Source organism: Erigeron canadensis, chromosome 8 (assembly GCF_010389155.1).
Source record: "Erigeron canadensis isolate Cc75 chromosome 8, C_canadensis_v1, whole genome shotgun sequence".
Classification (NCBI taxonomy): Eukaryota; Viridiplantae; Streptophyta; class Magnoliopsida; order Asterales; family Asteraceae; genus Erigeron; species Erigeron canadensis.
In genome coordinates, this window is record NC_057768.1 from 35,558,281 (window position 1) to 35,586,266 (window position 27,986).

A 27,986-nucleotide genomic window follows, 5' to 3' on the forward strand; every position below is an offset into this window, starting at 1 on the left:
CCATATTTATGGATAAAGGTTAAAAATATAGCATTTCACATAGGACATACTTAATAAAAATTTCATACTCTAATTTGAAATGTGTCACCAACCATACCAGATATAACATACATATCGATAAGTAACAGCATTTATTCCAACTTAGAGCAACAAAACTGCAAAAGGCATATGTATATTACAATCTAATATCGTATATCAGTACCTGTAAACGCACAAGTATTGTACAACCCCTCAAATCAAGCTCTCTTCACAATCGTGACCGAATGAAAACCTTCTTGACATCAGTTTTCGCAGGGGCCGATGTTTCATTGGATTCGGCTGGCTCATCCTTACGAGGATCCAAATCCTTGGCACATAAGATTGAATCTTCATCATCTAGCCTTATAATATGCAAATCCTCCTCCATTTTCACCATACGTGCCTGCATCTCCTCCATCATTAACGTATGTCGTGGTTTACTGTTCAGATTTGCGGAATCTACAGGAGAGTGATCCTTTAATCCTTCCTTGACTATTTTATAAACGTTTCCACCTTCACATTAGCAAAGTCCAAAACAGAGAAAAACATGATGCAATTGATATTTGAGTAAGGTGGATCTGTTAAGCTTATTATGGCATCTATATTGACATATTTATTGTAAACCAGATATGCTCTCTAAGCTTAATCAAGTGGTAAGAAACTAAGAAGGACCCACAGTCGATATCATGAAACTCATACATCATATAACAACCTATACTAACCTAAAGTTGAAACTTAATCATTCAAAAGGAACGTTGAATAATCCTAAGTTCTCTTTCGTCAACAAGTTACAATTCAAGCACAGGCAGGACTTCGACTTGTTATACCTAAAACAACAATCCTGCCTTAATGCACAATAACAGAATAGAATGAATACAAAAGGAAAAAACCTGACCTGCTCTAATATTATTAAACAGGAGGAGGGTACAAAAAATTATAAGCACCAGAAGCAGAAAAGGATACAATTGAAATTTAAGTGCAATACATCATTTATGCTAGTTATGGAATTGATATACCATAGAACAAACATGCTTCACCTAGGCCACTGAACAGTAGTAAGAGCCATAAAAAGGACCAAAAACGTTGAAATTTGATTATTATAATGTATTGTTATTTAACCCTAACTAAACTTTCCTAAACACTCTAAGAAGCAAAGGATGCAGCAGAAGTTTCTTAAATACTTGCAGACCACCTTAACATAACCAGAAATGAATTAAGATGTAGTATCATTTATGCTTATCATGGATCCCGTAAAGCGTACCAAATATACTTTCTGAACAGAGCTGGGTCCTGAGAACCCCAAAAAAAGACCTAAAATCAATTGATATCATAGAACTCGAAAATCACTGATCCACATAAATTAACAAAACAAAAAAAGGTAGACTTTGTCATGATGCAGTTGAAACTCAAATTAACGCAGCTATATAAGGTGTATTATAGAAGCCTAATGCTCTCTAAATATAACTGAGTACAATAGCATGAAACTAAAATATCATTACCCACATGAAATCCGACGATAAACTTAAGATTGAAACTTGATCGTGGAAACGAATTGCTGATTTATCCTAGATTTATTATAACCCAAAAAAACAACCAGAAAAAAACACATACATAGAAGGCTATGCAAAATGCAGTGATGAAAATCCGATCAGTGAAACAAATAGTTTAACTAATCTTAACTTCAACTTCCTAAACAGGATTATATAGATACACAGACAGGACTTCATACCTAAAGCAATGATCAACATTTTTTTGTTGCAAATCCTAAATTCACTTCCTAAATGTTATTGTATATTAAAAAATAAGCTAGGCCAAACACCCTCATAATAGCAATCGGTGGAAAGCTGGATAATAAAAAAATACAGATTACAACACATAAATTAAACTACTTCTTAAAAAAACTTGAAATTGTGAGCTAACCTTTGAGAGCATCATTACAAGCAGAATCAACGGCGAATTTGCCGAATCCGGTGAGAACACGTGTTATGGTGTCTCTGCTGTCGGATTCGGGTACGGGTTGATGGAAGGGTTTGGACGAATTGGAATCGGGCCGATTGTTGATAAATAATCGGAAAGTGAGTGATCGGAGGTCGTTCAAGAAACCCATATTGGGTCAGCTGAGTGGTTGTTGCTATCTGTGATTAGTGGTTAGGATTATACACTTTTTGATTTTTCATTTGTTTATCTGATTTTCACCTTCAAATACATGTACTACGTATTTTCAACTTCTTCTCTTTTTTTTTTTTAGTTTTTCATAATACTTGAGGGTTAAATTTGTAGTTATTTTTCTAAATACAGTACTTACCCTTTCCCCATTTTTAAAGCAAATATTAACCCTACTTAACTACACAAAATAATCTTAAATTATAACACTATTAAAAATTGGAAAAATGCTAAATTAAGCGCTTCACTTAACGTGCATAAAAAGGTTATACGTTTTGGTTTTCATATCAAAAACACACCCCTTGATTTTTATGGTAAGTGTACAACTATTTAATGCACCTTAACGAAAGCCCTTAGAGCTTCGTTTAGCAAAACCCTAAAGATTGAACGATGGTCATTACTCCAAAAGGCAAAAATCTCTACCAAATAGGCTAACCCTACATTGGGAAATTATTTTCAAGTTAAAATTCAGTTTCAAGCCTCTTCTTAATCTTAAGCTAACATGTTAACATTAAATTTTCATAATATTTTCATCTTCAAACTTTTAATTTTACCTCAATTTTAATTAAAATACACATAAAAACAAATGAGAAAACAAAAATAAAATATCGTTCCTTTCAATGCGTTTCTCTTCACACCAAGACTTTCTCATTGGGTTTCGCGCCAACAGTCTAACTGGGGTGCGCCAGGCTCGAAGAAACATCGGGGACACGTTGGGGTTGAAAACCTCCCAATGAGTGGATAAATGATTTTCGAAAAGAGAATTCTTTTTACTCCGATATAGGTGGTCCATGGTAATATCTTCGTGATTATTTCCAAACCGCGTCTAAAGTAATCTTAAAAAATAAATTTATTATATAGTGACGTTCGAACCAAAATCTTCTTACAAGGATCTCAAGTCATGCCCAAGATCTCAAGTTATGACCACTTGGTATACCTGGAAAAATATATCATTACGTGTAAAAGAAATGATACTTCCTCTTTTAACAACTTTATTAGTTTTACAACATTATAACAGGTGTAAATTACACCGTGTAATTGAGTCATCCTCTCCACTATAGGACAATTTTTCACATATAATTAAGGGAAGTACTAGAGCAAATTCTAAGACTTGTTAAGGCCTTAAGGGTGACTCACTTTGTCGATGACACTATTAGACAACCAGACCTAGCAGGCTAGCACTAGTTTATCCTCTACTAAAAGCATCCATACTCCACATGAAGAGTTGCGTATGAACTTCAGGCCTTATTTTTGTTTCAACAACAAATAGAAACGCGATTCTTACATTCAGATCATAAGACCATATCATGAAAATGTAGATGAAACACAATGAAGGAACAAAAAGCTCTTGACCATAGAGGACAACCAAACATTACCATACTCGTGACCTTCCAAGTAACACGATATAAATCCAAAGGTATGTCACAAATATACATCATCACTTCACATCACATGCCATACACCCAACATCCTGAACATTTTTAGTTTTGCTAACGAGAGGAACTAAAGAAGGAAACCGAGAATGCAGAAAGACAGAATCTCATGATATACATGGACATATTAGCATGTTTTAAAGAGATACAGAACTTTCACCAGCGATCTTTACCCATATGCCTCGTTTTCACTTCACCAGATATACCACAAGATTTGTTAGTTTATACATGAGCTGCAATTGAACGACTCAAAGTGAGATTTCATCCATAAATATAACAGATGCTATTGATATACTGAATCAGTACTCAACATACACATGGGTGTCCATGAAAATGATGAAATAAAATTTCAAACTATATCAGGTGTTGTAATATCTATAACTATACGAATTATGTTACTTAACAATTTATCAGTCTCATAATTGTAAAATAACTAACTACAATAATTGAAAATTAACAGATATACCAATGATTTTTTAATCCACGCACAAACACACATTCTACACTATTTGGTGTAAATGATAGTACATGGAGTTGGTTTTAGATTTTAATAGACGAGAGCAAGTACCCGCGTGTTGCGGTGGTGAGATGATGGGGGTGATAGGTCATAAAGTGTGATAGCTAAACGCCTTAGCCGTACGGGCTCCGCCTTCGGATTTAAAAATTCGTCGAAAGTATATCGAATGACATCTCTAATGAAAGAGCATGAAATTTTAAGAACACCCATATAATTTTTATAATTTATCGATGTATGGTTTTTGAGATAAAAGATTTTGAATGAATTGGAGGAATAAATGATTTATGGAGGAGAGAGAAAACAAATGATTGGTTGAGATTTGAGGAGAGAGAAAGGGTATTAGGTAAATATAGAATTGAAATATGGACATTTTGGAAAAGTAAATATTGAAACTTAACATGTAAACAGGGGAGATCTGCTTTATAATATAGTATAGATTAATAGAGAACAAACATAAACTGATAAAAGGCCAAGTTAAACAAAGAAAGGTGAAGAGGCCTTATAGATACGCATTGGGTTGCTGGGAGGGGCATCCATATGCTAAAGACAATCCTGTACCATTGGGAACCACAGAAGACTTCAATCATCCTTTGAGCTCTACGGGTTGATTTACAAGGCATGTCACACGTGCAAGTACAAACACAAATCCTACGAGAGAGTGGCATGCAACTTAATATTTGTTTTTGAGTCATTAAGTCACACCTAAAGTATTTTGTAAACATAGTCCTAACCCAACCTGAAGTATGCATCAAGGACCATACAACGTTGAAAGTGAGGTTTTGACGTTAATATTTCATTGTAAAAGGAATGAAGGAGTGAGAATAAAAGTCGCAAAACCTTCACAATATTTAAAATGATAAGAGGTGGGGGTTATGGAACATGTGCATGCCATACGTACTCAAAGAATCCTTTAACATCAACTTCTGCCCCCTAGCTATATGAAGAATCAGGGTATCAAAAGTTCATCTGCGAGGAGATCAACCATACGAAAGAGTTCACCATTTCACGGATATATCTTATGCCCATGCCCCAGAGTAATACTTGACATCTTAACCAAATTTGATGTTGAGAATGTCAAGAAAAAGGCAAAGAGTCCACATGGTTAGTTAATCTCTGTGATTCTAAAGAAGTAAGGACTAGCTCCCTTTTTAGTCATACCCTGGTTATATTGGTAAACTTAAGAACAGCACAAAGGTGTCCATGGATGCAATTAAGTCAATTTTCAGACTATCTCAAGTATTGTTATAAGCTTTAATCAACTATTACCTAACTGCAATACAAAGCACTCGCGGTAGACGTAATTAAACAGTTTATTCGCCTTACAATTGTTTAAGATTTTACTATTACATTGATGTCATCAATAAGTGCAGATGTCAGCAAATCGCCGGACAACGTAAATCCTGTGTTTGATTCAATAATTGCAAAGCCACTATAGTGTGTTCATGTTACAGAATAAAAACATGGATGTAGGCATGTAGCATAAGGTATTTAGATGACTGACCAATACCCAGGCAACCACAATTAGGTTCAGATTGAAAGCCCTGCAAAAAGCAACTCTAGCTCCTCATCTTGTGATGTAGTCCTCTGGATTTTTAAAACAAAAGATAAAACTATGTTAGTTTCACATATTTGCATGAACCGTGTCAGTTTTTGGCTGAAACCAAATGTCGGTGGAAGTCAATCACTACTATAGAACACTATTAGCCGTAGAATGAAAGGAAAATAAGATGAAAAATATTCAAGCGGTGTCTAGGATTGTTTATATTAAACGGCTTATGTTATAGGAAACTATATATATATATATTTCCAACCTGTTTATTTTTGAGAATTTGAGAGCTTATTTACTCTAAACAAACCAGACACCCGCTTTACAAACACAGATGGCCAGATGCGACATAATGTTTAACTTAGCATATACATCAATAATAGAACATCTAAAGCGACCTTTATTTGGAACTTGTGAGCCAAAATCAAAGACACAGATATAGAATAATGATCACTAATCGGAACCAAGCTTCAATCTTGTTAAGAACCTGAAGGGATAAAAGCTGGAGAATTTTGTTAAGAACTCTCATCCGATGAGTTGCGTAGCTGCTATTTGGAGGGAGCTGCTTAACTTTATTGATTTCTTCATTAACTGCTGCTGCTGCTTTCTTTCCATCGTTTCCTATTTGCTGTTTTAATTCATTTTTTATTATGGCAACGTCTCTCGTATGACTATGAACATCACCACCACTTTGATGATGAGCCTCGTAATACCCACTTCCTTCTACCAGATTGAATTGTTCCATTTTTCTATATATCTAAAAACCCTCAAAGGATGAAAACCTAGATATATGTAACAAAAAAATTCTACGAGTATATGAAATTGATGATTACTTTCTTTGCGCCTCGATTTCGCTTTTGGCAGATGCTTCTTGTATACTTTTATTTTTATTTAATATTTTAATTTAATGCGATAAGTATCAATACTTTTTTTACAGTATTACTCATGTCATTCTTATATTATTTTATTTTAGGCCAAAGTATTTTTTTATCCCCGTGGTTTTTTGAATAACCACTTTTTATCCTCGTCGTTAACTTTTCACTAAAATTATTATCTATACTTATAAAAAAAATAGTTTTTTTTATTTTAGAAAATGTTGAATGTTACATCATGCAATATTACAGATTTAACCCCCCCCCCCTTTTTTTTTAAATTATCCTCTTCTTCATTCACAATTTAATTAACTAATATACCTAAAATACCCTTAATGAAATAAATTATGTCATCACTCCCTTAACTTTTAAAATAACTACACTAATCATTACATCATTTACATTTACTTCAATAGCATTCACTACTCGTCGTCACCACCACATGTCGCCGCCGTCACCACTACATTACCGTTGCCGCATTGCGGCGGGTAACAATGTTAGTTATGTTATATTATTATGTGCAAGTGCGATGGGGACGACCCAATGACGGTACAACTTTTAACAGAAAAATAAAATTTTGTTATAAATCCACTCAGCCACTCTTTAAAAAAAATATTGTTACTTTATATTACACATCATTAACTAAGATTTATGTATAAATGTATAATGTAATATAAACTACTATCCTAAGTTTTTTTTTTTTACTTTCCATTATACTCGATGGTTGGACACCAATATGCTGGAGGTCTCGAGTTCAAAACATAGGAAAAACATTTCAAGAGTCTTCCGGTTTAAGTCTTGCAGAGTTTTATCTCAATTAAATGTCGTGTCTTCAGACGGTTTAGTTGGAGATTTATTCTCCTACTAGATATCGAAGGTGAAGGAAGTCTCTAGCGGGAGTTTGATTAAAACAATGTAAGTTAGATACCCTGTTGCGAGCAAACAATCCATACCTTTCAAAAAAAGATGAATTAAAGTTTTTTTTTAACAATAATTAATCACATTTTAAAATTTATTTTAAAGAAACATAACATTAGTCTTTATAGTTTGTACCTTATATTTTTACATAAAATATTACTTTATATATTTTTTATTAATAAAATTGATGTATGATAAAAAATATATATATATATGTATATATATCAACATGAGAGTTCAGAAGTAGTAATACGATACATGAGATTAATACGTTTCAATCAATTTATTTTTTTACGATAAAATAGGTGAAAATATTATGTATCTAAATAGATTTAAATTTGATTAAATTATATTAAAATAGTTAAAACTTTATTTTGGAGGTGGGTTTTTTTCAATGTCTTGAGTTCGAATCTTGGATTTCTCATCTAAAGGTATTTTTCATGAGGAGGAAATCGGAGGTCAACAAATCGCTATTTAAACTATGTCGAAAAAAAAAAACGTATTCATATCGGTCCTACCCGACCCGACACTCGAAACGGGAAAAAGTAAGGGGAAATTTAATCAATCAAACTGAACCTCCAAAAAACTAACTTCCCTGAAAACCGATCATCATCATCATCATGAATCAAAAGGCCAATGTTTCAAAGGAGCTCAATGCCAAACACAGAAAAGTATACATATATATACATATATTATTCATTTCATCTTTTTAGTATATATTTTAAACACTCATTTATTTATCCTTGATTTATTTTTACCTAAATTTTTTAGTTAGGACGTATGATTAAATTAGAAAATCTACGTGTTTATAAGTATTATTAAAAATATTGAATTTATGCTATTCATATGAATGATGATCCAGATAAAATTTGTATCCTTATTAAATATAGGTTTGAAACGATAAATTGATTATATATGTATCAGCTTCACTCTTCAACTTTTCGATGTATTAATTTTCGATGCTAGATATTATTTTAGAGGTCGTCGTTACTCGTTAGAAATGAATTTTTGTTGTCGTTACTGATCGAGAAAGTTTGAGTTATTTGAAGAGGCTAAAGCATGTTACTTTTTAGTAGTGATTCCTTTATTGTTGTTGTTGTCGGTATCGATTGATATTTATGTAAAGTTTGTTTATAGATATTGGAAGGGCTTCTTAAATTGCCGGAGAATAGGGAATGTGCTGATTGCAAAGCTAAGTAAGTGTTACCGTTCATGATTTTTGCCATAACGAAGCAGTTTATAGGGGATGTGTGACTGTGTCGATTGTTACGTTATATTTGTTTGTCGGCTGCTAATTTGTGTGACTTGGCTGCAGAGGTCCTCGATGGGCAAGTGTGAACCTTGGCATCTTTATATGCATGCAATGTTCTGGTATCCATAGAAGCCTTGGTGTCCATATATCAAAGGTAATCTTTGTTAACTACTAATGTCTGTATATGTGGTTGCTTACAAAAGTATCTGTGTTGTTATATGTAATATATGTTTATTTACTTGCACCCAAGATGCTGGTAAAGTAGTATGCAGCATCCATTCGAAATAACATACATTAAATATATTGCAAGACGAGACTTGAGAGATATTCGATTATATGACATTGTATATTTATGCTATTCTTTTAGCATTATATTGCTAGATATGAGTAAATCCAATTAGGTCATTTCAGTTAGTTTGCCATGTAATGTCTTAAGTCTTAATTGGTAATGTTTCTTTGCGGAATTAGTGTCCTTTCGGTCCTTTAGATGCGTACATACATTAGATCTGAATATTAAGATACATTGGTTTATCATAGATTTGAAAACTGCTTTTACATGTTTTGTCTGACACCCAACATTATATTGGAATTTATTACATTGCTGTTTAATGCAGTCTTTGTAGTTGCTAATGCCATATCTTTGTCTTATACTGCCATGAACTTTTTGGAATTGAGGAATCAGCCTGTGAGTGATAACTTTTGAGGTTGTGGATCATGCTGTGTGTACGAGCTAATTTAAGTGCTCATGAGTTAGAAATTTTGAAGTTTCGTCTTGTTGTATCATGCTAGTTTGTGTATGCCTGGATTAAACATTATGTAAATGTGGTGATCAGTTGTCTTGTTTGAGGTGTCACATTAGGTTAGCAAGCATAAATGAGGTGTCTATTTGTTTTGGGTTCATGGCTTTCAATATTTATCATCAGTTATAGTATATAAACATAATAATAGGTGGTGTGATATGCTGATAATACCACTTTGTTACTCTGTTGCAAGGAATCAAATGTTTTTTATTAGGACGAACCACAAGGTTTCCAACATCTCTCTTTTTAGAATATTTGGTCAAATTATGTATCTCCCCGTTCTGATTCCTTGTGCAGCTCATTGTGGTCTATTTACTTTGATAGTTTACTGATGCATGCTACAATATGCAGATGTGTACCATAGCTTGTGACATGTATATGTTAACCTTATTAGGTATGACATGGACACATGGTTAAGTATGCAATATATTAATAGTGGGTTTGGCTCATCTGTTACTTTTGATGAACACATATTAGCAATTACTGAATTATATCTTATAATACACAACACCCCTTAAAACACATAGGACACCCAGAGTGGGAACTTCCGCCTTAGCACCAAACAACTTTGGTATTAAACCGCTTTACTGCCTTTACGGTCATTCTTCATGTATATTCCTGATTTTTTTTAAGCAATCCATCCTTGGTAAAAACAGACTTCTGTAACATTGCATTAGTTACTGATAAATCCTTGTGCAGGTAAGATCAGCTACACTGGACACATGGCTTCCCGAACAGGTTGGATTTATTCAATGTAAGACAGTTCTATTTTATGACTTTGTGAATGTGCTTTTGTAAAATATTAGCATAAAGGTAAAACCATGTTTCATATCTAATATCATTGTATATACAGCAATGGGAAATGCTAAATCAAATAGCTACTGGGAAGCAGAATTACCTCCAAACTACGATAGGGTTGGCATTGAGAATTTTATTCGAGCAAAGTATGTATCTTTCCAGTTCCGCCTAGAAATATTTCCTTTAAGATGATGTAGAGGTGACAAATTTATGCAGGCCGAAACAGTTTGTTTGACCCGAAACACTTTGTTTTCCAAAGATTAAAAAAAAGTTATAAGTAGTTAGTCAGTCAGCTACAATTTATATTTAAATTTAAAGCAGTAATGTATACTTAAAACTAATTCAGGTGGTTTTTGAATTAATAACACACTTTGGGTGATAAATGACTCCGATTTCTTCTAAGTTCTTTTTTTACCCATTTGACCTGATAGAGGTAAAACATTATTTGAATCAGCCCATTTATTTATAACATGGATGAAGTTTGCCACCTTTATTATAATGTAATATGATATCTTCATTCTCTTTAACCGCTTATATCTGTTTATGTCCAAAGGTATGAAGAAAAGAGATGGGCTGCTAAAGATGGAAGACCGAATTCACCTTCTAGGTCGCAAGAAAATAAAGACTCTTCACAGTGGCAGAAATCTGCTGAAAGATTTGCACGCACCAGCTTTTCTAATGAAAAAAAGAGTTTTCAGCCACATAGTACAAAGAGCAACATACCTGCTAACAAAATCAGTCTTCCTGTGCCTCCAAAGGGATCTCAACCTGTATGTCAAGTTTACATCATCTATACCTGTTTATCTCTTGGTGTACCAAAATTTTAGATGTGGTCACATCTAGACGTTTTCATCAGGACAAAACCAGACTGAACCGGAATATTAAGAATAACGGCAGAAAGAACCAGACTGGTCCATTTCCAGTTTAGCACTGGTCTCGTCCCAAACTGGACCATAAACTGCATACTATCTCAGGGTTTCATAATTTGAAAATTTGTTATATGAAACATCTTCTAACGTAAGTTTGAAAAGTAATTCGATCTATAGATAAACCCAACTGAATCAAATCGATCACTGATTTTTTTAAAATACTCTGATCAAGAATTACTTTAGAAAGTTTCTATGCTAGAGAATCAAGCCGATTATAGATGATGCCTGTTCAGTTCTTTGGTTATATCAGCCCAGGGTCCTACCTGTTTTTGTACACCCCTAGACTCATAGTTGGTGGGGTTTGTATGATTGAGGAAAGTTTTAAAACGCAATTAAAGTTCTAACTTCTATGGGTTGACAGTAATTGCTTTAGAGGTTTTCTTTTCTGTAGTCAGTCGTGAAATTTTGATACTAGTTGGACTTTGATTTAAGGAAATAAAAATACAATTTTAAGCATAAAATATTTATTAGACTATTACAGTATTACCCAAGAAGTTCATATAGGTTTAAGGTTTCATGAATGCGATATTAAGCATAATGTTACTATGGAGCCATAGCACAAAAGAACTTTCGCCAAGAAGTTAAGTTATGCCTGGTTTCAAGATGAAATAACGTTATGTATAACATACTGTTAACAAGATTAGCACTTACAGTAAGCTATTCTATGACTTGTGATCCTATAAATCGACTTGCATACAAAATTTAATTAGACTATTACCCAAAAGTTTTATATAGGTTCAAGGTTTCATGAATACGTTATTACGCAAAATGTTACTATGAAGCCATACCCAAAAGAACTCTAGCCAAGAGGTTAAGTTATGTCTGGTTTCAAGATTAAGTAACGTTCTGTATAATATACCGTTAACTAGTTCAACACTTACAGTAAGCTATTTTATTACTCGTGATCCTATAAGTCGACTTACATACAAATACTTGGAAAATTTAACAGGTGTTACCGAAAGCCGAGACAGCGGTCCCATCTGCCAGGACAACAAAGGAGGCTGCTCAAGTTGTCTCACCCCCGAAAGTTGAGGTTTCTACTGATCTTTTCGATATGCTTTCTATGGAAGATGACCCCCCTGAGAATGATTTAGAAGCAGCTCCTGCAGATGATTTATGGGCGGGATTCCAATGTATGTCCTCGATTTCCCATGTAATTGTAGCCCTCTGTTATCATTTCTTTTCCATACGCCAATTATCTTTTTTATAGATGGTGTGCAAAATCATATGATCTGGCACTTCGATCTAACTTTGCTATGTTACCTTGTTTTCTTTGCGGTGGGGTTATTTAAATTGTATAAACAAGTAGAAAGTCACTTGTAAGTATTTTTTTTTCATTGTGTAAGATCTAAATTAATTGTATTGTACATGCCTGTCTGTGAAAAGTTTAAAGTTAGTTAACAAAAAGTGGCTCCCATATCAAAGTCTCCCGCTTGACCCGACACTGAACCCATCCAGTTTCCACCTCTACTAATTCTTAGGGGTGAGGGGACAGGTTCTTTTGTTAATCAGGTGCACCCGTAGTTTAGACTTTCAACTCAGGATGTTTATCATGTTGCAATGCTCATAACTGACATTCCTTTTCATTATCTTGCAGCTGTTAGTGAAACATCGGCAACAGGGACAACAAGTCCTCCGAAAACTGCAGATAATAAGGCCAAGGCCACCTCTGAAATTGAGGATTTATTCAAAGATTCACCTTCTATCTTACAACAAAGTGCATCAGAAAAGCCTCAGAAGGATGTTAAAAGTGATATATTGAGCCTTTTCGAGAAGGTATAGTTGACTGTAGTGGATTTTTGCTTGGATATTCTTACTTTGTAATCAATATATTATACATGTTTGTAGTAATCTAATTAGTATCGAGTTACATATTGAATCCAAAACCCTAAGTGGCCGACTTAGCGGTAAAGGCTTGAGGTCAAAAGTTCAAATCATGTAAAGCTAAAAGTCTCTGAGGCCGCTTACCGTAGGCTAATAATCCAGAATCATGGAGGGCTGGTGATTTGCCTTGCTACATGTGTCTTGCGGGGTGGTCTCGAATCCAGGGTTTACCTGCGAGGCGATGCCTGGGCTTTCTCTCCTACAAACAATTATAACCAATCCATTTTGATATGTAGTTACTTGTTTTGACCTGTACCAGTTGCCCTTCCTGCCCATAGTGGCATTGTGCTCTATTCTTCATGATTCTAATCAGGCAAGTGGAGATGTTTATATTTTCCCTTCTATATTAGCAGGGTAATACGGCCACACCATATTCTCTTCATCAGCAGCAACTTGCTATGCTTGCACAACAGCAATCCCTGCTCATGGCAGCTGCGGCTAAAGCAGGTGGTTTGCCTAAATTTTCTGGAAATGGGCAACAAATGTCCGTTGGTACTAACCTGCCTGATCAAAACTGGCCAAATGCTGGGTACCAAATTCCTGGAATGATGATGCCAGCTGGAGGAAAAGAAGTAGAAAAATATTTACAGCAGGTAACATTTATAAACTTTTAGCACCACTGATATATAATGGTTAAAGTTATCGAACCACAACACAGCCTAGTCTTTTCTGTATTCTATTTGCATATTTTAATCTCTTCAAGTTTGCAAGTAATTGAAAAAAAAGAGTTTATTTGCACATTATCATTGATTTTGCTTGCTCTTGAACTAGATGAGAAATATCGGAGCGGCAAATTCAGGTGGGAACTTTGTTCAGGGTCCAGCATCCAGGTATAGCTACTCTGTTCAAGTTTCTATTTATGGTAGTTAACTTCTTTTTTTATTACCGCCAGCTGTAATACCCCGCCGTATTTATTGTTTTAATCTTAAATCTCATTTTTCTTGTAGCTTTTACAATATGGGGTTAAATTCCACCACCAATGGGGCGGCACTCCCGGGAATATCCTTACCTGGATCAGTGACACAAAATGCTTCTTTCAACAATGTGGCACCATCTGGACCATTAAAAGCACCATCGTCTACTTCAACATCATCGACATCTCCTACACAGTCTACCAAAGACTACGATTTCTCGTCATTGACCCAAGGGATGTTCTCAAAACCGTGATCTCTTTTCATTTCTTTTTTTAGTGCAAGTTTTATTGTATACCATAAAAAGTAGTTCAAGAACAGCAGCTATTGGCCAATTGGAAACTGTAAACTAATTGTAGAAAAAAGTAGTATCAGCTTCTTATATTTTCATTCTCGCTAGTTCAAATTTTCTAGGCTGATGATTCTCATTATTATAAATAGGGGGCGCATTTGGTGTAGCGGAATAAATTGAGTATAGGTATTAAGCCGTCTCTTCTTTTTTGTGTTGATGTGTTCTCCTTTCCGGAATGGAATATGTAAATAAAATATATGTGCTGTTTCAAGTTTAAGTTAAAAGGCATAACTAGACCCTTTTTTTTTTCTTTTGTGATTATCAACCTCCTGCTTTGCTTTACAATTGCCCACATCGGCGCAGATGAGTAGTAGTTTTGTTAGCATTGATGGTGTGATTTGTCATGTAAGTCGATTATTTAAGTTTGCTTGGTTCATGGTTATGTTTTAGCAAAACTGGAACTAAGCGCAATTCAGTCTCTGGCTTCAGCTGAACTTGACAGATCAAGTATAACAATGATCAAGCAAGACACTATGGTTATACATCTGTAAGATTCATCAGATATTAAGAGGGTATTCTCGTATCTCAATGTTGCAACTTAAAGTAATATTAATACCCACTAAACATGTTCTTTGTTCTTGTTGACTGTTGTATCTATACAAACTTCACTTTGAAGATAACTAAACTACATCACCATCGATGAAGATGGGAAAGTCTTGTCCAAAAGTGTATAAACACCCCCGCCTAGCAGGAGAGCGCCACTGCAAACAAACGTAAGCATAGGTCAGCCATAAATCCACGAGGACCAGAAAATTGGATCAACTTTAATATGTAACTAATAATAATAATTAAAAAATAATAATCACAGAAAGGATAAATATTTTTTAGAAAAAGACCAGAAGATCTTTATATGAACATACTACAAGTTTACCTCATAGGATTAATCCATGCTGAGAACTTGCGGAAAGAAAGCAGACTCTGCATATTATAACACACTGGGTTACCCAAATCGTAACAAGACAAGGCCAAATAGGAGAGATATAACAGATGCAGTAATTCGCATTGGAAGTTTTACGAATCCCATGGATTAACGCATAAAGAAATACAGCGCGATAAGAGACTGGAAATCCTAGAAAAGGTTTTTTTTTTTTTAATAAACTATATAGATATGTTATGGCATGTCACATTTGATGTTTAAGACTTAAGGCAATACCATACCTGCAAGGCTCCAGCAAAAGAAGCAGCAAGAAGCAAAGGAGCAACATAACCAGTGGTGTAAGTCAACAGTAAGCTGCCACCTATTATAGGATCCTGTAGAAGCAAAAACTTAACATTTGTAGATGATATAATTCTTCAAATATTTCATTAGACATTTTTTTCAAAATTCTGATCAAGGAAACATCAAGTGTTTCTCAATTGTCTAAACAGGGATATCCTTGTTTTACTCTAGAATAGATCTTTTGAACCTTTTGTTTTCAGATTTTTTGATGAAACAAGGAAACATGAAGTATTGCACGATTATTTAAAAATGCAGATCCACGTGCAATAAGGTTCATCTGGTATACGAGATCCACAGGTGGGAGGGGGAGGGGTGTCCTTGCACTTTATCATCATTTATAACTCAAACCCACGATTTTCTAGTCAACGAACCTTTTTCACTGCTTCCTCTAGTCTTCTCTTTTCTTTCTTTTGATATTTACCAAAGAAGGTGAAAAAGTATAACTCAAAATTAAACATTCAAATCATATATACATGATTTACCTTGGATGCTGCAACATATCCAAGTAGTGTGGCCAGCACAGGTGTACTGCAAGGTGATGCAGCTAATGCGAACGTAAGACCGGCCAAATATGCTTGAATGCCTGAGAAGTCAGAGGTATGTTAGGTTTTACATCTTGCAATTAGAAGCTGTGAATATAGATGCTAAGAATATGGGGCTGATATTAGTTACCTGAAGGAAAATTAGCAGCAGCAGCACGCGGATCAAAGTTGTCCAAAAATGAAGGCAGTTGTAGCTCTATTACCTGCAATATTAACAGATAACAGCTTTAATATAGCATTTATAAAGCTAAATCCTAATTGGGAATAAAACTATTGTAAAAAAATAAGAAATCAAAATAACAGTATACCCATTGCATATAATTTTTCTGGGTACAAATACTAAAGATCATTATGTATCTCACTATAAAAATCAGAGGCAACAATTTCACCTCATGCACATAAAAATGGGCGATTTAGGCTATTTTATTTAGGCTATTTTTTTTCTCTAATAGGGCAACCTTGTAAAGTGTAAACAATAACTCTAAGGGAAAAAGATCAAACAGCTCGAAAATCTCCTAAAGTGCACTCTAATATTTACACGCTACTAAACCGTATTGTGCAAAAAATTACTTATTGCTTCAATAATATAGTTTTTCCCATTCATTTATATCAGATTTTAAGAAAGTACAAAGAAGCCACAGCTGACAGCAAATAGAGGAGTTTCTACAAGCCTACCAACAACCTTCACAATTATAACTGGAACAAAATATGATACCATGAATTGATGTTGCAGCCTATGTTACATCTACAAAATTTGATTCTATTTTGACAATTGAAGGCTTCATCCTTGTCATAGTCATGTTATCTGGTTCGTAATTGAAAACTAAACACCAGCTGTATAATCCAAGCAATATGATGACTTACCTCCAGTAGATTTAATCCCATAATGACCGCCAAACCAGAAGCAGCCAATGGTAAACCCTGCCCTACCTGCCCGTATGCCTTTCCAGCAAATGAGGCTGCTATACCAAGTAGTGCTAACGTAGTGGCTAAACCCAATGCAAACGCAAGAGAGTCCCCTACAATCTAGATGCAACGTTTTATACGAGTCAAGTACATATATAATATCACATACAAAACTGACAAATATAATACGAAATAAAAAAATTAAAACCGAACCAGTAAACCTTTTGGGTTATGTTTTATCTCTTTAAATTCAAAGTAAAATAATTCAAATATAAAGGTAAACGGGTCAAAATCAAATAGGTCATCCTGACTCCTGAGTATGTTCAAATGCATAAAACCATCTAAACCATTTCATTAAAAATCATATTCAAATCATTAGTTATTTAGAAGATAAAAGAAAAACACACATGTTTGCAAGTTAACTCAGCCAGTTTAGCCGATACCAAAATTTACCCATTTTGTTATCCAACTAACCTGACCTTCTCAACAACCACTCTACCACTCTACAAGGTAAAAGGAGATGAGCACATAATAAAATAAAATATAATTAAAAAAACTGATCAATACCGCTGCTCTACTCTTTCCAGATCCAAATGCTCCTGAATAGTTGCAACATGCCCATACATCATCATCATCAGACATAGCGAGAAGCAATATTAAGAAATGCAGATATCTGTGTATCTAATGCTAGAATGTTTGATACTTCTTACCAATATAACCAAGTGTCAATGGTAGAACACTCAACGTGCAAGGGGAAAGGCTGGTCACTAGGCCCGCACCAAATATAACTGCCAAACTGTGAGAATGTCAGATACAAGATAACGAAATATCGTACTAACATTCCTTGAAACTTAGATATGCTAAAATAAGATTTGAACCTAGTAAAACTTAAAGCTCCTAGCTGAATTTGAACAGCTTCATTTGCCTGCTGCCCAGCCGAATACATGAGACCTCCAAACCAATCTCCAACACCTCCATCAGCTAAGGTGTAAACAGAAGAAGCCGTTCTTTCCTGACTTGACCAAAAATGATCGTAGTTCATGAAATTATTATATTGGGTGCATGTGCTAATAGAATTAATATAAATTGGGATGATAGAAAGAAGGGCTGTTGATTGGGTTAATATTAGACTAGACTGAACAGGAACAAAATTAAAAGATAATGAGCCAAAATCCGGACCAGTCTAGTCACGCTACCTAAAACACCGCCTAAAAAGCTCAATTCTGAATGTACAAAAGTAACATTAACAAACAACCAACATACTGGATGCGGAAAACATTAAGAGAAAGGGTCTTTATATACCAAGATATCTTCCATATTCAATGCATGTGCACTCTGACTAGAAACCAAATTTGCAGCTGAAACATTAATAAAATAAGAGCATTATGCCTAATAATATAGCAACGAGCAGAAACAATAAAAATTTGTGCTAGAAAATCTACAAACTATAAAACATAAACAAATAATAATACCTGAGATGGCTGTGGTTAAAGAAACGATTTTCAAATTCTGTTCAATTTTCGAAACACCGTCGACATCGTTATTATTATTAGAAGAAGATGATGACTTGTTCTTCATCATCATCATTGTGATTGGCACTTCACCATATCTTCTTCCTTCTCATTCCAGAAATTTATAAAAAAATATAATAATAATAAAGAATAGTAAGATATTGTAAATCAAAATAACCGCTGCTCGGTAAAAGTAAAATTGTAAAAGTTAGCAAAATGATCCAAAAAGAAAATATAATGATGAAAACAAAATGTTATTAACAGATGGTGTAACTAACTAACTAACTAACCGGAGATGGTCTTGTTTGGGCGATGATGATGATGATGAGTTGAGATAAAGCGGTGGCCGTTAATATTGAGAATGCTTCTGCTGATATTCATATCTTCGTCAATTCCCTCCTTCCTGAGATCGACTTATTGTTTTATTATTATTTTTTATTTATTTATTGGTTGCTGAGAAGTGTAGAAGACTGGGGTATGTAAGTAGTAACCAAACAGACCACGGTTTGTTAAGTTAGTTCTGTGTGACTGTGTGAGCCACATACAGTTGTAGACAACTTTGTTTTTTATTCAGAACTTGGAATAACGCTGTCTAAAAAATTATCCTAAAAATACTCCGACTGTACACACGGTGCATTAAGAAAAGGTTAGATGTAGATTTTAGACAACTTTGTTTTTTATTCAGAGGTAGATATTGGTCAAACGAGAAAAATACAAAAAAGTGTAAAGAGTTTAGTAATTATACATATTGACCGATTATCACCTAACTACATTAAGAATAGATAAGAATAACAAACATACAACATATCACATATTAACACAAAACCAACCATATAAAGTTAATAGGAACCCATTTTGGACATATTAGTCATCAGCATAAAAACATGATAAGCATAACCGCCTACATAAAATCGATCAGGTGGAATAAGAGTAGCAATTATAAGTGGCATAAACAAGAACTCTCCTTACCCTCTCTCAGTTAAGAAAAAAAAAACATACATACATACATACATATAAAAAAAATAAACTAAAAAGTCTTTGAGTCCCGCTGGACCCAAGAATACTAATAGATGCTAATCAACCCATGAAACAAAGTAGCTTAGGTCGTCTAGCTGGCAAGAGCACTAACCCTAAACGGCTAAACTCTCTAAGTATCCTCTCACTTATCTACCAAATACTTAATTTGATCATAGTCCTCTTACTTATCTACCATATACCATTTTCAAACTGTCTTATATAATGTTTTAGTTTGTTTTATCCCTAACTAAAATAATTCCAAGTTAAAAAGAAACTTTTTTTCCGTCTTTTATTATAACTAAATTAAATATGATATGATAGATTCTTCGTTATGTAATATATAATTTTAGACACAAACCTTTTAAAAAGAGGTATATGTATATTGCCGTAGTAGGATGGATGTAGAAAATTGGATTGTGGAGGAAAATCAATAAAATTAGTTGAATAACAATGCGTATATATACATAGTTTATTTGAATAAAACAATGAAATACATTTTATTTAAGCAAAGCTTATACTTGTCAGAAATTAAAAAAAACCCTTAAAAATAAATGTATAACTAGTCATTATTATATTCTCATTACTATCAATATTCTCATGACTAAATCATAATTTTATATCGTAAAAAGAGAATAGTTTTTTACAACATTATTCGTTTTGGCCACATCTAAGCTATGTTTTTCAAGACTATTGGCTTCAAAATAGAGAAGTCAGTGTTGTGTGATGCAACAGAGAAAATTTTACTCTTTTGAACTCAATCATTTTTCGTATCCATGACCAATGTAATATTCATCGAGAGTATACATATAGAGTTTCAGTATGGTTGGGACAAACCCCATCGAAGCCGATAGGTGCATTAAGGTGGTTACATACATAGGATCAGATACATTGGGTGTAGGGATGAACAAAAAAACCGTTGACCCACGCCCGATCCGGAACCGGCCCGAAGCCCTTACGGGCTGGGTCACGGGTCAAACTTTTGGTGCTTTCGCGGGTCACAGGTTGGACGGGCCGGGTCAGGTGATTGCAAAACCGAAAAAGTGTGAAGGAAAGATGTGACCCGCCCGAACCTGAACCGACCCGAACCTTCACGGGCCGGGTCACGGGTCACATTTTCATGCTCTGGCGGGTCACGGGTCGGGCCAGGTTTCGACCCGTGCTCATCTGTAATTGGGTGTTCATCTTTGCTAATTAATTCAAATCAGTATCAGCCTTTTTTATTCTACATAGTCTTATTTGGGCACTTCGAGTTTCTACCTTTTAAACCAAGTAACTAATCATTCATATAGCATACCGCATGTATTGTTGAGATTTTACAAAACAAGGTCATTCATTTCTCTCATCGCACATATTTCCACTTTCAAGAAAGAAATCCTCATAAACCAACAATTGAAACTCCCATTGCTTTTCTATCAATCTCTTTTTTTGAATAAAATAAAGATTGGTTCGTCTTGTTGATCGCTCTAACTTGAAAGCGCAAATACCATTTTACAATGCAACAACTGGAGGCGGTTATGTATAGATGACAGCATGTACTTCGCAGCAAGGTAGCCACTAGCCTATAGCTACACAGATTTCAAAAAGCTTGCTGCTGGATGAATATGTTGTTTCACCACATCATGTGGATACCTGCATATATTTACAACAGACTAATAAAAGTTAATGTTATAAACATTCATTTTGTTAATAATAGAAGGCATCTGAAGATCGATATATAAAGATTCATTCATTATGTTCTATGCATACTTATATACAGAGGTACGAGCCTATAAAACAGATCCTGTTCAAGTAAGGTCGTCTCTATGCATACTAATATGCCAAGATAGCATCAATGAAAGGCACACAGCGAGACAAAATACTGGAAACATGCTTTTGGAGGTTGATAATATTATTTGCATTCCTCCATTTATGGCTCCTAACAAGAAGTGGGGAACATCTGATATGTGATAACATTACTCATGAGCTTATTAGTATTTTTAAGGACCCTGTATACATTCATGAGCTTGGTGGTTATATGTAGCAGCCTAGATACATATATAGACAAAGCCACATTATCGGTGGTCTTTGTCTCTTCACTAGGTTTGCATCAAGTAATATATGCTCAAACTGAAACTGAAGATAGCTAAGCATGATAACCACCACCACCAAGGTGGCCTAGTGGTCAGGCATCAATGTTCCCCACATAAGGTATTTGGTTCAAAACCTCCTACGTCCATGGAGGAACAGATTAATCTCTACACCTTCTACATGTAGCCAATCTTCGGCTTTTGCTTGCTTACAAGTATGAGCAAATTTTTACAATTCTAAGCACAAGGTTTATAACTACAGAGTACTAATATTTCTTCACACACATACATGATACATGTAAATCATCTTTAGCGGTTTATACGTATGAATTGTATGACAACCTCTTTATGTTATCCTAATCCGAGTAGAAGAAAATGCGCGAAGTGCACAATTGTTGTAGTGTTACAACAATCACTTGGCCATCTTGCTAGTAATTCTGATTAGCAGAGTAGCCATCAATAACCTTTTTGATTAATGTAGTTATGCAATAAGCTTTACGATATTCTACCTTCATATCACTACTTTAAGCAAAAGTCCATGCCATACCTTAACAGAAGTCTTTCTGATCCCAATTGCGATCTTTCCCCCTGGTTCCCGTCGATAAAATGACACTGAAAAAAAAATGTGACTGGTAGTTATATAATCAAAGAAAAATGTGAGTGTGACACTAGTAGACGTGGCAATTGACCCGCTTACTTATAATTGGATCAATTTGAGTTGTGTTTATCCCAAATGAGTCAAATGAGCTTTACTCAAATGAATTACCTAAAAGGACAATCAGTCAAAAGGGTGGAGAGCCACTAGATGACCGATTCTAAATTGTTCCACTCAAGAATTAAAATTATATTAGTAATTAGTAATAATAATATTTGCATAATCAAAATAATGGCATTAATTATTTACAAAATTTTAAAAAACAATAGAAGAAAGTGTTTGCGGTTCGACCCAATCCGTCGATCTATGCTGAAAATGCTAGTTTCAATCAGAACCTCTTTTGAACCATTACCCAAATAGGATGACCACCAATCTTGCCACCTCTATAGTGTATGGAAAGAAAATCACACAATAACTACATTAATTCCCATATATTCATTTAAATGAAATTGGAGTAGGTGTAGATTAGTTTGCTGTTAAAAAATACAAATAAAAAATCACACAGTATCTACATTTCTTACATGTATCGCCTGCTCGTAATTTCCTTGAAGACAGAAAATCTTTGAGCCCTTCCAAGATGTATGTTCTGCTACCACAACTAGGCCAATAACGGAAAGAAAACTCCCATTCTTTGTTTTCCATGTCCAGGATATTCATCATCACCCCTTTAGGTTCAAAAAGTTCTGGGAGAAACGCCTAATCCATTGTGAATGCAATCTTATATAAGGCTCTGTAAAATGCTAAGAACTCTATTTATACTAGCAGTCTAATTTGTTGCTCACCTCAGCGAATCTCTTTGGAATAACCACACGACCTAATCTGACATCAGCATCACTAGGAGTCAATACTTTTTCAAACAAGGGTTTAAGAGCAAACTTGGTGCTGAGATATGGTTAAGGATTTTCACTATGTTGCAACATGTGTAATGCGTAATGGGATTCCAATATAAGCAATGAGCCATTTATCCCAAAAGACAAATACTTAATCCCAAACTATTTGTAGAAAGCAAAAAAGTAGAGATGGTACTTTCGACCATTTTACTTATGAAAGGGTTGATGAACATATCAAGTGAATTAATTAAAATGCAATAAAGAAAAAAGATGACAAGTTGAAAGCTTCCAAAAGTGTATTGTTAATGCATACTTAAAGAAAAATAAGATTACCGTCGTAAAAGTATATTTTTTTCTAATCAAACTTGATGCACGTATGATATTATTAATAATAACTTAGAATGGGCAAAAGACCTTTCAGGTCATCCCGACACAATCATGCAAGTTTCAACCCATACTAAAAGCTACACAACCTGGCCAGTTCCCCAACCACCTAACCCACCCAATTTTGCAAGCTCAACTTAGTACAAAACTCTCGAAACCAGGATTTTGATTAATTCAATGTGCATTTTATAAGTGATTATTGCTGCTTAAAAAATCAGAACCAGGTAATCAAGTTATCAATTGATTGATGTTAGGGACAAGAACGCAAATTTACATTAATCTCAAAGAATAGATTGTGCACAGATATATAATATACTTGAGGATACGTTGTAGGGACACGTTGCATCTCTGAATCAATGCCATCGGACCAGTAATGCGGCTCGATTCGTACTCGCTTGGCAAGATCCGGCACATCAATTGGATCTGTTTGAAATTCTCGTGCATAACGGTGATTTCGTGCCTATAAGATGCAAAATCTTATGGTCTAGGTATCTTTGTTCGGGTAGTAAAATATCAACATAATTTCTCAACGAACAACAAAGTGAAGCCATAACCAATGTTAATGTCTACTATAGCATTTCAAACAAGTAAATAATAGAGAATATTTGTTGTTTTGCTTCAATAACTTGCAGCACTTGTGGTGGGGGGAGTTTGGAAGCGCGACTGTGTGCTTGAAAGTAAATATGTAATATTGAATACTAAGCATTTAATAATGTAGTTTATACTAAAATGTAATGTAATGTGAGAAATAGTGTGTAGATTGCACTTGCCTCTTAAATTTGTGGTTACATCTAAATAATGGTGTTGAGTTTTCAGCAAAATTCTGAATCTTCATAGGTAAATAGACAATATGCGGATTTAGGTAAGGGTATATAGCTAAAGTTACTCGACCCTTTGATTCTTTGCAGCTAATATTATACTTAGAGCCATAACGGATTGTGGCATAGCGGAACAATATATTTTTTATGAGAAAACGAAAGCTACGAAATTTGATCTATGAAAATAGTAGAAGCAAAATTCATCTTACCAAAATGAGATTTTTCTTCGAACATTCTCTGCAAATCACCCCTCCAAAATCCAGAAGAAAATATTGATTAAATGACACAACACATCCACAATGGACCAACTGCAAATTAAGTATAAGCATATTTAAGACGAGTAACAAAATAATGGGAGATCAGATTGTTTCAAAATTACACTCACCTGTCCACACGATTCACAGTCTCTCCATCCATCATCGTTTGAATGAAATGTTTCACAGAACCGCCCTTCCTCATAAACACAACTAAATGAATAAAAAAAAAGCACCATACTTTAAACACATTTCTCGTAAAACAACGAAAGTATGGTAAAAATAATAAAACTTGCACGTATTAGTAAGCATTCACGCACGAGTAACAAAATTCGAGATTAAACGATTGGTTTCCCTTTAATTATCTCAACAAGGCTGCGAAGATGGCCAAAACGCTCATAACGCTCAAGAACAATGTGTGGAAAGCAAATTTCATACTGACTTAACACGCTAAGAAAAGTGCCCACCCAAACTGGAAAACATAACCATATTCTCAAAAACTGGAGAACCAACTCATTATCGAATAATACTATGGTTGAATGGACATTAGGCCGCCGCTTTTGTATTGGCTAGGAACACGGGGACAACATTTTCGCAATAAGCAAAACTTATGCAGCATAAAACTTATAATTTAAGGCACAAGTACACATTTCCAATAAATAATCAAACAAACCTAACTAACCACCAAAACACCACATCAAAATAATTATAATTAATAAACAAATAAAAGAACGTGAGGCATACGCGCAGCCATAGCAGAGGTGAGCCCGTTCGCCATTACGAAGCTTCCAACCGTTTCTCATGGAACTGAAAGTTAAATCTTTACATTGAAAACAAAACGAATTTGACGATGATGATGAACCACCACCAGCTGCACCAGCCATATAAATGATATATAAACCCTAGATAGATACAAAAATTAGCTAGAGTGCTTATTTACTTATAAATATTATATATCTAAATCTATAGATAGAGATATAATAAAATTGTGAAAAATACTACTCGTATATATAAACATTGGAAATGAAATAATTTATTTCAGAGCATTAATTGCTAAGGCGGATGGGACAGTGAGAGTGTGAAGCAAATTATGAGCCAAAACTTTGTTAGAATTTATTTAAGTTTGTGTTTGTTTTTTTTTTTGCTGGTTTATTTAATCTAAAAATATATGAAGATCATAATTCTCTGAAAAAGCAATTGGTTGACTGTCCTATGTGTCTTACTTGGTGTTTTTTTGTAATTTTGGATGATGTACAAGCAAGCAAGTACATTTTAAAAGTTGTATTTGTAAACTGTTTTATAACTTTCGTTTATATAAGTAAACAAAATGAAAATAAAAATTTATAGTGTAGTAGTTAAACCTCATATATGCATATTGGTTCTGGTGGTTGAACTGTTTTTCAAAACCCAATCCATTTGATTTAAAAACTTTTTTAACAATTGATTTCAACACCACAATAACATTTTTTTTTCTAATTTTAGTATGTCATTTATTTAACTAATGACTTGTTACTGAATTCCGACTGGAAAGTAAGAGATCGCTTGGTGAAATTGTGAGAACCACACCATTGAACTTTGTTGCGCTCACGAACTACTACTAGTTTGAGAAAAGTGAAAATTCCGCTGAATGCTTTCAAGATGAGGTGTGTCTTACCACACATTGGGTTGCACAGGTTCTTTATCATGCATACGGGAAGAAAGGGGTCAGCCAAACAGCGGTCCAAGAAACCCACGCTTGCGCTCTTGTAAAAATCCCCACTTGTCAGCAAAAACAATATTGACACAAGATGGTCTATGGTGACCAGTTTTTTTGCATTGGGTAAGAACATATGATAAAGTGGTATGAGAGGTTACACATCACTCATCCTAAAAGTTCTCGTATCTGGTAAAAAGCTTTTTGATGTAAGAAATATGTATTAATCAGCAACTTTGTTCTGCTACATAGCCTTCAATCAAGTCATTATCCAATTTGACGTCAAATTCTACAATGTCACAGCAAGAATAAGGCTTGAAGAACATGTGGTAACTAATAGACAATATATCATATCCTTGACATTACAGCGATATTATCTTGCAAAATAAATAGATCAGGGAGGAACATTGATATGAACCAACAAAACATAATCAAAAATGATGCACTCTATATAAACAGCTTTAGTCCGAAATTTCTGCTAGTTTAGCTCACAAGTCAGTCGTAGAGGTTTTTTGCGGACTTAGTTCTCAATGTCTTGCTTTCATTCTTCTCGACCTTTGTTGCAGACTTTTCGTTTTGAGAGACAGCTTTTGCTATGGCTTTTAGCTTTCTAACATTTTTTGTTCGCTTCATTTGTACTCCCTTCTTCACCTTTCTGGACACAGAAAAAAAAAAGCAAAGCACAAAAGCCTCTTAAGACACCAAAAAGCGTAATCACATTTTAACTTTCGTTGTGAACAATTGGCCGTTATCAATAGTCATCAACTAGGACTCTTAATTTCTTATTACCTCTTATGAACTTATACAACTAAGTCCGAAAAATAGAATGCTATAATATGAACCATCTCTTAACATTCAGGACGATTCAGATTTAAATAACAACCTCTTACAAAATCAAACTGGGCCTTAGAGTACTTATCAATGAATATTAATAGAAAGGCGACTAATAAATAAATATATGGATTCTATTATTATATACGTAGAAGTTAATACCAATAATACAGTACTGTAGGTATATATTAAGACCTGTTAATATTTTGAGATCGGGAAGGGGCAACAGACTCTGATGTGTCCATGGCTGTAACTACATATCAAAAATTAAATGAATACATTAATTCAAATAAATTCATGTTTTAACCAACTGATAAAAATATTATATATATATAGAAAAAAACAAGATAAATATAAAAAGATTGCCAGAGAAACACACACCTTGAGGCGAAACAGAAATAAAGTCATCGGTGTTCATGGCAGTTGGAGCGTTTTTCTTGCTTCTGTTCCTGTTCTTGGCCATGGCTACGGCCTTGCAGTTAGTTACAGACTTACAGGAAACAAATTTTAAGTATAGTTGAAACTTGAAACCCTAGTTTTAATCTTTCGTTCTTGCAATCTTTTGTGTTTTAGTGGACTAGGCCGGACCTACTGAATTGGGCTTCTTTTATTAAGCTTTAGACGTTCTCTCGTTTTTCTAATTCATTGTGTAGATTAAAATAATAATAATAATACTAATAAAAGTAAGTAAAGTGAGATTGCTTCCGGGTTTTATCTTAATAATAGAAAATGACTTATGTCTTTTGTATGGGATGAAGATTGAACTAATCACTCATGTCTTTATAGACGATGGTGTTAACCATTTGATCCAACATGAAAAATTAAAACGCTTGACAAGGTATTATTACAATCACTTCTTTTCTTAAT

General features: G+C 34.3%; 6 protein-coding genes across 8 annotated transcripts; 1 reads left to right on the forward strand and 5 right to left on the reverse strand.

Annotated features, from left to right (window-relative positions):
- Positions 1-47: 47 nt before the first annotated feature.
- LOC122578757 lies at positions 48-2,210 on the reverse strand. Of its 2 annotated transcripts, none has more exons than XM_043750787.1 (2): positions 1,939-2,210; positions 48-510 (listed from the first exon to the last, which is right to left on the reverse strand). In XM_043750787.1, the coding sequence occupies exons 1-2, from the start codon at positions 2,123-2,125 to the stop codon at positions 248-250; spliced, it is 450 nt and encodes a 149-aa protein (XP_043606722.1). In that variant the 5' UTR covers positions 2,126-2,210; the 3' UTR covers positions 48-247. The 2 variants fall into 2 exon arrangements, with proteins under 2 accessions (XP_043606722.1, XP_043606721.1); XM_043750786.1 differs by having other exon boundaries at positions 48-531; positions 1,939-2,208.
- Positions 2,211-3,511: 1,301 nt separating this feature from the next.
- Positions 3,512-6,565, reverse strand: LOC122579141. Its single transcript, XM_043751253.1, has 3 exons — positions 6,165-6,565; positions 5,633-5,715; positions 3,512-3,847 (listed from the first exon to the last, which is right to left on the reverse strand). The coding sequence occupies exons 1-2, from the start codon at positions 6,420-6,422 to the stop codon at positions 5,659-5,661; spliced, it is 315 nt and encodes a 104-aa protein (XP_043607188.1). The 5' UTR covers positions 6,423-6,565; the 3' UTR covers positions 3,512-3,847; positions 5,633-5,658.
- Positions 6,566-7,990: 1,425 nt separating this feature from the next.
- Positions 7,991-14,532, forward strand: LOC122578581 (ADP-ribosylation factor GTPase-activating protein AGD5-like). Its single transcript, XM_043750565.1, has 11 exons — positions 7,991-8,138; positions 8,605-8,663; positions 8,783-8,873; positions 10,219-10,273; positions 10,373-10,463; positions 10,871-11,087; positions 12,196-12,379; positions 12,844-13,022; positions 13,484-13,723; positions 13,902-13,960; positions 14,078-14,532. Exons 1-11 carry the CDS (start codon positions 8,088-8,090, stop codon positions 14,295-14,297), a joined length of 1,446 nt encoding a protein of 481 aa, XP_043606500.1. The 5' UTR covers positions 7,991-8,087; the 3' UTR covers positions 14,298-14,532.
- Positions 14,533-14,873: 341 nt separating this feature from the next.
- On the reverse strand, positions 14,874-19,122 carry LOC122579752 (cytochrome c-type biogenesis ccda-like chloroplastic protein). Its single transcript, XM_043751981.1, has 12 exons — positions 18,862-19,122; positions 18,533-18,676; positions 18,363-18,418; positions 17,939-18,072; positions 17,771-17,856; positions 17,628-17,659; positions 17,019-17,180; positions 16,285-16,357; positions 16,095-16,195; positions 15,552-15,644; positions 15,265-15,311; positions 14,874-15,094 (listed from the first exon to the last, which is right to left on the reverse strand). The coding sequence occupies exons 1-12, from the start codon at positions 18,950-18,952 to the stop codon at positions 15,019-15,021; spliced, it is 1,095 nt and encodes a 364-aa protein (XP_043607916.1). The 5' UTR covers positions 18,953-19,122; the 3' UTR covers positions 14,874-15,018.
- A 1,716-nt stretch (positions 19,123-20,838) lies between these two features.
- LOC122578814 (B3 domain-containing protein Os07g0563300-like) lies at positions 20,839-25,694 on the reverse strand. 2 transcript variants are annotated; one of them, XM_043750857.1, is made up of 8 exons: positions 25,340-25,694; positions 24,727-24,808; positions 24,551-24,649; positions 23,850-23,983; positions 23,092-23,191; positions 22,831-23,005; positions 22,202-22,266; positions 20,839-21,237 (listed from the first exon to the last, which is right to left on the reverse strand). In XM_043750857.1, the coding sequence occupies exons 1-8, from the start codon at positions 25,477-25,479 to the stop codon at positions 21,154-21,156; spliced, it is 879 nt and encodes a 292-aa protein (XP_043606792.1). In that variant the 5' UTR covers positions 25,480-25,694; the 3' UTR covers positions 20,839-21,153. The 2 variants fall into 2 exon arrangements, with proteins under 2 accessions (XP_043606792.1, XP_043606793.1); XM_043750858.1 differs by having other exon boundaries at positions 20,839-21,217; positions 25,340-25,691.
- Positions 25,695-26,615: 921 nt separating this feature from the next.
- Positions 26,616-27,668, reverse strand: LOC122579790. The gene is made up of 3 exons (XM_043752026.1): positions 27,501-27,668; positions 27,315-27,372; positions 26,616-26,943 (listed from the first exon to the last, which is right to left on the reverse strand). The coding sequence occupies exons 1-3, from the start codon at positions 27,580-27,582 to the stop codon at positions 26,784-26,786; spliced, it is 300 nt and encodes a 99-aa protein (XP_043607961.1). The 5' UTR covers positions 27,583-27,668; the 3' UTR covers positions 26,616-26,783.
- Between the last annotated feature and the right edge of the window lie 318 nt (positions 27,669-27,986).